This window comes from Camellia sinensis, chromosome 13 (assembly GCF_055761805.1).
Source record: "Camellia sinensis isolate YWXY chromosome 13, ASM5576180v1, whole genome shotgun sequence".
Taxonomy (NCBI): Eukaryota; Viridiplantae; Streptophyta; class Magnoliopsida; order Ericales; family Theaceae; genus Camellia; species Camellia sinensis.
This window is the reverse complement of record NC_138973.1, coordinates 93617190-93629409: the sequence shown is the minus strand read 5'-3', so window position 1 is coordinate 93629409 and position 12220 is coordinate 93617190. Positions and strand designations below refer to the sequence as shown.

The following is a 12220-nucleotide window of genomic DNA, read 5'->3' as shown; positions in this document are numbered from 1 at the left end:
AAACATTTGTCATGATTCTTTATGGCTAAATTATAGTTTGTCTCCTTTATATGACATTTTCTATTTAATTTTAAATAGAAATTAAGTTTAGGAATAAACTAGGAAAAAACTTGAAATATAAAGAGTCAAAATAAAAATTATAAGAGCCAAAATGAAAAAGGGCTCAAATAAAAAAGGAGATAAAGTGTAATTTACCCATTTTTTATTTACCTAAAAACACTTATGATCAAATAGTTTTTTTTTTTTTGTTGTTTTTTTGTTTTATTACTATTCTACTTACACCAGCTTTAAAAAAAGTATATATAGATAATTTGTCAGATGTTAACCGCCGGCAAAGGAGAAATCTGTAATCTGCAATTTGCACCATTTGCACGTAGTAAGAAAATGATTTCGTATGAAACAATTATGATGTGAATTATGATATTTTGTAATAAAGTCATGAATAATAAATTTATGATGTGTATCTTAAAGTTAGAGATAATAATGTTATGATATTTTATGATTTTTATTATGACATTTTATAATTTTGTTATGATATTATATAGTGAAAAAAAAGTTTTATAATAAAAAAGTTACGACATTTTGTGTTAAAGTTATGAAATTTTGAGTTATTTTAGGAAATTGATAAAAAGTTTGTTTTTTAATTTTTTAAATTTTTTTAAAAAAAACACATAAAAAATAAATAAAAAGATGATATGACCTAAAATAAATTAAAAATTAATTTTTTAACTTTTAATCAAATTTCTAAATTAAACTAAAGTTATGAGAAACATACAATATATACGTTTTTGAAGGATTGTGACATCTCCGGCCTAAAAAATTTTTAGGGTTTGTTTGTTTGGACGGACTGGATAAAAATGATTAGAATTCACTAGACTGTTAGTCTTAGAATACATTATTCCTAAACTATTTAGTTGGACTAGATTTGTATCCTATGTTTATTTAGTCATGGGATTACATGTCAAGAAATGATTATTTGGTTAGATAAGATATGAATCCTACGTTTATTTGGAATATTATGGAGAATAATAAATGTTCAAATGACTATTTTACCCTTTTCAATTATTTACTAAGTAATAGCAATATTAAACATATCTTTAATATTTTAATTATTTTTAGCTAGATTAAATAAAAATTTATTTTATTTTATTTTTTACACAATTAAATAAATTTATTTTTTAAAAATTAAATAAATAAAATATCAATAAAAATATATGTTATTTTTTAATTAAAATTTTAAATAAATTTATTTTAAAAAATAATAATAATTAAATAAATTATCTATTAAATTTAAATAATGAAATTAAATAAAATTTAAAGAAAATTTTAAAATAAAACGTCAATAAAAAATTATTTTAAAAAATTAAATAAATAAAACATCAATAAAAATTAAATAAAATTATTTTATTCTTAAATTGAGACATTTAATTTTTATTAAATTTTACTAAATATAATACATAATTAAATAATAAATAGTCAAAATGATCATTTCACCCTCTTATTCCATATCCCCTTATTCCTCATTTGTGTCCCAACCCCCCCACGGGACACAGTCCTGTTTGGTATAGCTGTTAAAACAGATTATAGATTATAACTTAACAAATTATAGATTATGACTTTAATTAGAAGTTATTAATCTGTTTGATGTAACTGTTGGATTATAGATTTAAGTTTCTGAGTAGTGTTTGTTAAATAAGTTGTAAAATAATTTTTTTAATTAACTTTTATTTTTTATTATTCACTACTTATCTACATTTCTCATAAAAAATAATAATAATATTCTATAATCCATTTGGGTCTTTTTTTATTTTTTAAAAAATAAAAAATAAAAAAATCTAATAGTAGTATAACCATAAATTAACATGTTTACAGTAGAAATTGATAATTAGAAACAAGGGGTGAGTAGCTTCTCAGAATCAACTTTTCTGACTCAAAATAAATTGTTGGAATCAGAAATTATTTGAAATAAGTTTAACCAAACTGTCTAAAATAACTTTTCAAAAGTCAAAAGCCATAAGTTGAGTCAGAAAAATCCAAACAAACACCCTCACAATAGTCCTACATATTTGGAACTGATAGTCTGGAGAGACTGTTAGTCCAGAGTAAAATTAAATAACCAAACAATAGACTGGGGATTATTAATCCAATCTCATAATCTTATCTCTCAAAACAAACTCCACCTAATAGTAATATTTTTAAAAATATTAAAAATATATAATTGCCTAATTTGGGACGCAATGGACCATGCGTGTGTGTGTCAACGCAGTAACTTCAAACGCAACACAAAATTTTCACAGTAAAATACATTATTAAAATCATCGAATCCAGAAATAGAAATTGAGTAATGCTAAGTATCCTAAAAATTAGAAAAATATTATAAACATCAATAAATATATTAACTAATCTATGAAATAGATAAAGTGACATTATTTAAAAAAAATTTAATATTTGTAATGTAATTAATAAATGAAATCAATAATAATATCATAATTAATATTAATATATTAATTGATACATATAACACTACCATAAAAATTATACTAAAGTTTTATCAAATATTTCATATTTGTGAGACACTCACCCAATGTGGACCACACCTACCTAAAATATTTGATAAAAATTTTAGATCTCTAAGCATTGTTGATAGAAATTTCCAAACACGGTCCTCTTTCCACACTCCTTCCTTTCTTTACTTTTCCTCTCCCGCTTTCTTGTAAGCTGTTCTGATAAAAAACTTTCCCACACAATATCTGTCAAAAAAACCGCCACAAAACCAATAGAAAATCTAGCCCACATGTTTTCTTGGAAGCCAAACACCATCTTCCATTTCTAGAAACTTGGGCAAGGATCAACGTTTTTTTAGTTTGGTGGTCGTACCTTTATTCGGTCAACACTCTCTCCTCCTATTACATATACAAGCACACGCATATGCATATATATAATGGTTATGTTTGTATGTATGAATCAACGTGTTGAAGCTTGTGCTCGATTTTGGTATATTCAATCTCTGCTCTGAAGTTGCGTGGTTTGGATCGTTGTAATTCGAAGTCAGATATTTGGTCAAATTCAACTGAATTGTATTCTCCGTGTTTAATGGGAACTTCCGGCGATTCTCCGAGGAAGATCGTCTCCGGCGGCTCCGGTTACGTTCTCGAAGACGTCCCTCATTTGATCGATTACATTCCTGATCTCCCTGTACTCTCTCTCTCTCTCTCTAAGCTTAGTTTTTAATCAATCTGTGTGTGTTGATTTTCTTGTTGTTGTATAAGCAAACATCTGTGTGACTTTATTCTGTCTAGTATATATTTGTGCATATTGTGGACTTTTATCTATGTATATATATTTAAAAATTATAATATTTCGGTCCAAGCGATGCTAACTGATCATGATGATGTTTTTGATTTGTTGATTTTACTTTTTGATCCTTACAGTAACTGCTAGGCAAAGTCAAATATTTGGCGAAATTATGTTGTTGCTGTGATCTTATTTTAAAATCAAAATTGTGCTTTATGTAATTGAAATAGATGTATAATTTACTTGAAGGTGCTCTTTATGTATTTTGTCTGCTGTGGTGATTGAGTTTGCTTTCATAGGAGTGGGCAGGTTGCTCTGGTTTTGTCCTAAGAGAGTGAGAAATAAATTGTACCCCTGTTTGGATGCTGAGAAAACTGGGGAAAGGGCGGGAAAGTTTTTAATGTTGTGTTATGTGTTGGTTGTTTCTGAAAAATGGTGAAAGGTTCACCTTATACAAGCCAATTAAGTGTTGGGTTATTCATTTATATATATATGGTCTGCAAGAGATTATTGAATGCTTTATTGGTTTTTTTGTGAGGGAAAATATTTGAGACCTCCAAAAATCTCTCACAATTCTACGGACTATGATATATTAGGTGTCAATTTTTGATTTGTTACACACTCAATGATTGAGGGTCCTATTCTCTTGTCACATCATTGTGGATGAATTTGTAGGTCAAATGTATGGGTCTCTACCATTACTCTTGTGAGACTAAATTGAGCCAACAACTTATAATTTAATAAAATTCTTGTTGTATTGTCTATGGATGAGCAATTTCTTTGAAAATGTGCTATAATTTTTATTGTTTTATTTGTGGCAGACTTTTTCCAATCCATTGCAAGACAACCCTGCATACTCGGTTGTTAAGTAAGTTGTTTTAGGCTCTCTTTCACTTGTAGCTGGTGATTATGTGCTCCTTATTTTTAACAACTGTTGTGCATACTTTAGAGTAATTTTGGTGACGTTGCTGATTCAATAAAATAAATTTATATTTTCAGGCAATATTTTGTCAATGTTGATGCCACTGTTGCGCAGACGGTCAGCCCTCTTCTATGACTCCCCCCCCCCCTCCCTTTTATCTTTTCTTTTCTTTTCTTTTCTTTCTAGAAAAGTATTTTTTTATTATCTCATACATATCAGGGGAAAAAAAAAATTATCTTATAGTGGAACTATTCTTGTGTTATCTGTATTAGTTCACTGTTTGAGAACAAATGTGCCTCGAGAGGGTCTGCCTGGACATTTATGGACTCGAGTTGGAGAGGCGGTACTAAAAGATTTGTGATAATGGCTAAAGTTTACTTTGAGAATTTGGTGCTTGCATTCCCAACGCCAGGCTCGGTTTCCCTCTGAATTCTTCTAATAGAAAGAAGAAAGTTAAAGATTCATCCTCAACGAGCACATTTTTCTCATGATTTGAGCTAGCAGGGTGTATAGGACACCACTTACATTATAAATGACCACAATTTCTCTCTCTTTATACGTTTTCATATGCTGGTTATGTAGATCGTTGTTCATAAGAGTAGTCCAAGAGGGACGCATTTTCGACGTGCTGGACCCCGACAAAAGGTACTTATTTTACATGCCTTATATACGATATGTGACATCAAGTGCTCAACATTGACACATGCTCTTCCATTGGTTTTGCAGGTGTATTTTGAGTCGGATGAAGTCCACGCTTGCATTGTGACATGTGGGGGATTATGTCCTGGTCTCAACACAGTGATTAGGGAAATAGTATGTGGCCTCTACCATATGTATGGTGTTAAGAAAGTCCTTGGAATAAATGTAAGTGGCTTCTTCCTTACAAACTCCAATCTCATGTCTTCCACGAAGTTTATTTCCAGCTTATCTGTGGGCTTCGTTTGATCTGGAGTTGAGTCAATAGAGATAATTATAGAATGGTTGCCATTTTAGAAGTATTTTTATTGTTTTTGAGAGCTAGAGCAAAGGAATAAATAAATGATTTTTTTTGTTAACTGAATAATACATCGTTTTTATGTTTTCTCCCTCTTGATATATACTTCCTGTTAAGAATTGCATTTATTAATTAGTTGCATAGTTTGTGGGAATCAATGCAGAAAGGCAACTGCTAATCAAATACCATCTACAATTGTTCGCTCCAACTGATACTTTTGGTACTCGTATAACATTATATTATTAATATTGAACCAGCAGTCCCCTAAGCGACCATGTCAAAATATATAGAAGCTGTATTCCAACAAGAAAATCTTGATGCTTTTCCTTGGGTTGGAGAGCATGACTGTAAGACTATTGAAACTTTAATTTATGTCAATTGCAAGTTATTCACTTTTGTTAATTTCATATCATCTTAGATTAATTTTTCAATATCGTATTTTGAGTCAAAGAATTAAGGATAGGTTCACCTAAGTTGTCTTTCTGACTAAGAGATACACCATTCTGTTTCTACTGCATAATTTGGTGGCATGAGTAATAAATGAAGCTCTTGGATCTGCAGGGAGGATACAGGGGTTTCTATTCTCGAAACACAATCACTTTAACACCCAAAGTTGTTAATGATATCCATAAACGTGGTGGAACAGTTCTTGGGACATCACGAGGGGGCCATAATACTAAAAAGATAGTTGATAGCATTCAGGACCGTGGTATTAATCAGGTATATAAAAATCAATGTACTATTGCTATTTGGGATGACCTAAATAAGTGCACTTTTTGTCTTTTTATGGAAAGATGTGCAGAAAAGTAGAGAGGTGATGTGATAGAAAAAAGATAAAAAGATAAAAAGATGGATTATTTTGATATTGCCAAACTTGGCCTTAAAATGACCAAGTCATTGGTCAACATCTTCTTATACACAATTTTATCACCTAAACAAATCTTTACTATTCATTAATATTGAATTTATGGCTTTATATATCTCAGGTTTACATTATTGGAGGAGATGGAACTCAGAAAGGGGCATCTGCGATTTATGAGGTATATTTGGTCAAAGGATTTTGTTATTTATTACCTGGCATTTGTCGCATATGATTCAATCAGTTTCTTGAGTTTTGCATTCTTTGGAATATTAACTCTCATATTTTAGTAGTTGGAAACTGTAAAGTTAATTGCCATCTATGTAAAATTTTACAACATTCTTATTCTCTATCATGCAGGAAATTAGAAGGCGCGGTCTCAAAGTTGCAGTAGCTGGAGTCCCTAAAACTATTGACAATGACATTCCGGTACTTCTTTTGCCAGCCATTAAACATGCTCGATTATTATTGAGTTCAATTTCACTCTGCTTATTTCAGAACTTCAAATTATTTTTCAAATTTGTTTGCTCACACTGTATTTAATTACTACAGGTCATTGACAAGTCCTTTGGCTTTGATACTGCTGTTGAGGAGGCTCAACGTGCCATAAATGCAGCACATGTTGAATCTGAAAGTAATGAGAATTGCATTGGTCTTGTGAAATTAATGGGTCGCGACAGTGGTAAGTTTCACACCAAATGCATGATACTTCCTCTCTTCATTTAGTTGTCTAGCTTCTTTTAAGTAGTTTTAATGTCTGCACTCATCTGCACATCATTCCTCAACAAATATATCTATCTATATCTATATCTATATCTATACTATATATAAAGCAAAGGCTGGAGTTGGTGTCCTGAAGCCTTTGCTTCTCTTTATGTCAAGTGGATTTCTCATTTCTCTATTTTAAACAAAAAATTAGACCAAGAAGAGGGTAGGACTCGAACCTAAGACTTCGGGTTTGATAAAGAAGACTCTTACCACTTGAGTGGCACACAATATGTAGTGAATTTTTTATTTTGTTTTTATTTATTTGAATTGCACACTCATCGCATGTGCCATCCGCTAGTATATATATATTTTAGAATTCATAAAAATGCTTAACATGGCTATGTAATTTGCACTGAGAAATTGCTGCATGGTTGGGAAAAATCTCTTGGAGCTATTTCCTCAATAACTTTATGCTAATAGTGATTTTTTTTTTCTTCTTTTGTCTCAATGGTTTTTGTAGTATTTGAATTGGACTTGATGTTGCAGGGTTTATTGCAATGCATGCTACTATTGCGAGCCGAGATGTGGACTGTTGCTTGATTCCAGAGTCACCCTTTTATCTTGAAGGAGCAGGAGGACTTTTTGAATATATAGAGAAGAGACTCAAGGAAAATGGGCACATGGTTATTGTCATAGCCGAAGGTGCAGGACAGGAGCTTCTTTCTGAAAGTTTGCGTTCTAGTCATCAGCAAGATGCTTCCGGAAACAAGCTTCACCAAGATGTTGGGCTTTGGATATCTCAGAGTATCAAGGTTTGTTTCCTGTTCCTAATTATTTTGTGTATTCATGCGCTTGAAAATGTTGATGCATGCAGATTTTGTTAGAAACATGGGCTGTATTTGCCAGAGAATTAGGAGTTCCTATCGTAATGCATGACCATTTAACAGGGGGATTCACTGCAAATACTAGTGTACTATGCACACACCCCCACATATGCTGTTCTGTGTGTGTGTGTTTCAAACTAAATTTCTAAAATTTTACCTGTATGTGAATGAATATCTTTGTTTGCAGGCATACTGTTTTGAACTTCCTCTTCCTTTATGTAGTGTTTGGTTCATTAGAATGAAATAAAATGGAATGGAATGGTCATTCCTTAGCCTCCCTATTTAATGACTATTTCCTTACAATAGTAAATGATGATTTCATTTGTAATACATTTTCCATCATTTTTTTAGCAAACCAAATGTGAGAATGGACATTATGTTGGAATGATTATTTCATTAATCAATCAGAGCATTAAAGTCTAGGGTTTGAGTTTCTTAGGAGTCTGAGAGTAGCATCTTTACCTCCCATCTTTGCTTCACATCCAAAATAGTTGTTGTTGCGGTATCAAATGTATTTACTAAACTAACTATTGTTATCCGTGTGATCACATTTGTTTGATTTCTGTTCACTCTCAAACAAGGAGAAAAGAATTTCACTCATTCTTATAATGAAACTTGTTCAACGTAAAAAGCATATTTCGGAATGTGTCCCTTCTATTGAGGAAGCGGTTAGGTGTCCGTGTAAGATTAAATATGAAGCTCGGGGCACTTGGATGCCCCAAAAAGGTCCATTCACAAGTGGAAAATTTGGAAACATGGTTTTCTTTTTCTTCATTGGTTTAGTTTTATTCCTGGAATAACCATATCATTCTGTACCAACAAAGTGAAATACTTGTAATTAGATTCATGGTTTAAATTTGCAGGATCATTTCTCAAGACAAAAGAAGATGGCTATCAACCTCAAATATATAGGTTGGTACAAAAAAAATTCCTGGTAGCAGACTACAATACAACTAGCAATAGCTGGTCTAACCAAGTGTCGCAATTTCTTGTATGGCAGATCCCACATACATGATCCGAGCTGTTCCAAGCAATGCATCTGACAACGTATACTGCACACTTCTTGCCCAAAGTGCTGTTCATGGAACGATGGCAGGGTACACAGGCTTTACAGTGGGCCCTGTCAATGGCAGACATTCTTATATACCCTTTTATGTAAGTTTGTCCTTTACGTAGAACAGAACTGCTTATTTCTGCTTAATATCCTTCATGTTTACACTCTTCTTCTTGGCACCTTGTTCCGTGTGAGAAAGCAATTTCGAGGTTTATAATCTAACTGAGGATTTGGGAATAGAATCATGGAATGAATTAAACGGATATTTGTAGCCAACTCTAGGTTGTGGGGGCTATGTCGAGTTGCACACAATAATCTAAAATAAAACGTCCATAACTAAAGACCAAAATAAAACTAACTACACGAGTCTCTCCCCCCTCTCTTCTGAGTGTAGGTTTCCCCTGTTGCCCTAGGGTGCAAGTTCTCTTCTCTTCTGGGTAAGAGTTTGGTTTTGTTCTCTTTTTTTTTCTGGGGTTGTTTTTGCCTTTCTGCTCCTGTTTCTGTTGTTGTTTTTTTTTTTTTTTTCCTCTTGTTTTCTTTTGGTCCGGTTGCAACTTGTATTATGGACAAAACTCTTGAGGCCCTTTCCAAGAAGTTAAACCTCACCGATGAGGAGGCGGATTTAGTTGTTTTGGAGGTCGATCATACCAGGGCTACCACAGAAAAAGCAAATCTTTGGTGAGGAAAGTTTTGTCGCAACGTTTGGTTAATGCTGATGCTATGTGGGCAACCGTCTCAGTATGGAGGTTGAATCGGGTAGTAAAGGTTAGTGTTCTTGTTGATAATCTCTTTTTGTTCCAGTTTAATCATTTGGTGGACAAAAAGGAAGGTGGTTAGCAATGGGCCGTGGAGTTTTGATAAGCACCTTGTCCTCCTTGGTGATGCCGTTGGTTCTCTACAGCTGTTGGAGATCACTATTGTATACATCATTTGGGATTCACATCTACAATCTACCGTTAGTTTATATGATCAAGGAGGTTGGATCACTGATTGGCAATATAATTGGTACATTTATTGATATGGATTATGGTGACGTGGGACGGCTTGGGTGAAATTCTTGAGGATACGTGTGAGCCTTGATGTGACAAAGTCACTCCCTTGGGATATGAAGATTTCTCTTCCTGTTCGGGACCAGTTTGGGTTTTGTTTAATTACCAAGCTGGCGCATGAGGACAAAGAATGTGAAGCTAAGTATTGGCTGAGGTGGAGAATGTGCCGGTTGCTTTACAATATGATGTGTGGCTTCGTGTTGATCCTTTTTGACTGAAAAAAAAAAGAGAGACCAAATCTATTAGAATATATATGAGAAAATAAAACTATAATTAATCCCTAATCTCAATCCAATTCCTTTTCTGCCGCCATCAAATTGGCAACCAATAAACTTTCCGTCTTTCAATTTTTCAATTTTTTGTTAAGCCGTGGGAATTGTAGTCATTGCTATGTATGTCTTCCTTTGGTTAGAATAACTTTTGAGCACTGCTATGGGTTAGTATCACTTGAAACAATGAAGAAACATGTCTAAAAAATTTTGAACCTTTTTCGCGTCAATAATTCTTATTACTCATTATCACGGGGCTAATTGTTAATGGTTTGTCTGCAGCGAATTATTGAGAGACAGAACAGAGTTGTGATAACAGATAGGATGTGGGCTAGGCTACTGTCTTCGACCAATCAGCCAAGCTTTATGACTGCAAAAGATGTCATCAACGATATTGGGGAGGAAGAGCCACTGACTCAGATGTCGGATGACAACTCGTCAGACGACAAGATGATCAAAGAGAACGGTTACTGATGGTGACATTGCAATGCTATAGAGATCATTATATTTATTGCTTTAGCCTCTAAAATTTTTATTAGCCAGCTTACCAGAATTCCCTCCAACAAGGGCCTTGATTCTGTTGGTTTTTTTTTTTTTTAAATGTAAGCGAAATAAGCTGGCGATTTGCTCCTTTTAAGTTGTTGCGAAAGGTTTGTCCGGTATATATAGGGATCTTTGTATGCTGAAATAAACTGGTTAGTTGTAATGGCAATTATGGTATTTGAGAAAAACAAATTTACAGCCATTCTATGAGCTTATGTTTATTCAGTTCAAATTGCGTTTGAGCTTGGTAATGAGACAGAGAGAGGTCTGGTTTATAGGGTTACAAATTGAGAAAAGAAAAGAAAAGAAAAGAAAAGAGAAGAAGCTAATGTTTGTTCAATTCAAAGAGATTACCACCTTCCAAACCCTACCTGCCACCACATTTTCCCATGCCGCCACCAATCTACCGATCACTTCTATCGTCAACAACTACTACCACCACTCTCCTCTCCCTCCCCTTTGCCTCCTCACCTCGAAGCTCCTTCTCCATACTTGATGGCCCAACCTCTTTCATCCCCTCCTGACACCCTCTCCTCCTTGCCTCTCTCACCCTAAACATGGCGACGCTTCCATTATCTTCCATGACATCGGCATGCCCTTCACCATTCCTACCTTGGGGTATTCATTGAAACCATAAATTTGAAACAAAAATGATTCATCCACCGACTTTGAGTTTGCCCTTGAATTTGCGCATGACGGACGATCACATACGATGATGACCAATGCAACTCTTGTCAACCGCGGTTGTTACCTTTGTCAATTGCGGCTGTCACTTTTATTGCTGGATGACCGGTCGGACGGACGGTATGCACAAATTCAGACAATTCGGATAAGCTAACATTTGGTGGATGTAGCATTGGTGAATTTGAAAATCTGAGCCCCATCTCTTGAAACCTAGAATATTTCTCATGCAAACACTTGACTTGCAGTGTGGTGTTAGATGTTTTCATAATGAGTGAGGGTGGGGGGTGTCAACTATGGTAGGGAACAGGTTAGGTGGTAGGAAAAGGTGGAGGAGGGAGATGAGGCTACGTGTCAAATTAGGGTTTGTAATGTTAAGGGTGTAAACGTATGAATTTATTTAATTTAACTGAATATATAATATAGAGCATAATAGATAAAAATGAGAATAATAAAAATAAATTAAAAGACATATATAGAGAAATTTGAGTGTAAATAAATGAAATTTAGGTGAAAATTTTAAAAACTTTACACTGAAATGCAATTATTTTCCTTATTTGTCATTTATTATATATTTTTCTTAAAAATACAGACAAACACAAAAGAATCCAATATTAAAAGACACTTGGACGGTTAATCCAATTTTGAAATTTTTGGAACAATTGACACAAGCTCTATTCTTTTAGGGTGTATTTGTTTGGACGGACTGGGGGATATAATCCACTGGATTGTTAGTCTTTTGATATATTATCTCCGGACTATTTGGTTGGACTGTATTTGTATCCTATATTTGTTTAGTCTTGAGATTAGATGTATGGATTAAACTATTCTATTGAATTCTATATTTGTTTGGGATATTATGGAGAATGATAAATGTTCAAAAGAGTATTTTGCCCTTTTGAATTATTTACTAAATAATAGGAATATTAAATCTGAATTATAAATTTTATTTTATTTTTTTAA

At 33.2% G+C, this 12220-nt stretch overlaps 1 protein-coding gene across 1 annotated transcript; it reads left to right on the top strand.

Moving 5' to 3' along the window:
- Window positions 1–2636: 2636 nt before the first annotated feature.
- Window positions 2637–10778, top strand: LOC114320971 (ATP-dependent 6-phosphofructokinase 3). The gene is made up of 13 exons (XM_028268081.2): window positions 2637–3195; window positions 4116–4162; window positions 4294–4333; window positions 4799–4861; window positions 4943–5080; window positions 5772–5930; window positions 6197–6250; window positions 6430–6498; window positions 6622–6751; window positions 7324–7589; window positions 8525–8573; window positions 8662–8816; window positions 10316–10778. Exons 1-13 carry the CDS (start codon window positions 3094–3096, stop codon window positions 10505–10507), a joined length of 1464 nt encoding a protein of 487 aa, XP_028123882.1. The 5' UTR covers window positions 2637–3093; the 3' UTR covers window positions 10508–10778.
- Window positions 10779–12220: the final 1442 nt, after the last annotated feature.

Excerpts from the sequence above, each read along its gene's own strand:
- LOC114320971 (XM_028268081.2), top strand. The coding sequence starts at position 3,094 with ATGGGAACTTCCGGCGATTCTCCGAGGAAGATCGTCTCCGGCGGCTCC. Across the intron at positions 3,196-4,115 it reads ATTACATTCCTGATCTCCCT|ACTTTTTCCAATCCATTGCA; the intron begins GTACTCTCTCTC and ends TATTTGTGGCAG. Across the intron at positions 4,334-4,798 it reads ATGCCACTGTTGCGCAGACG|ATCGTTGTTCATAAGAGTAG; the intron begins GTCAGCCCTCTT and ends CTGGTTATGTAG.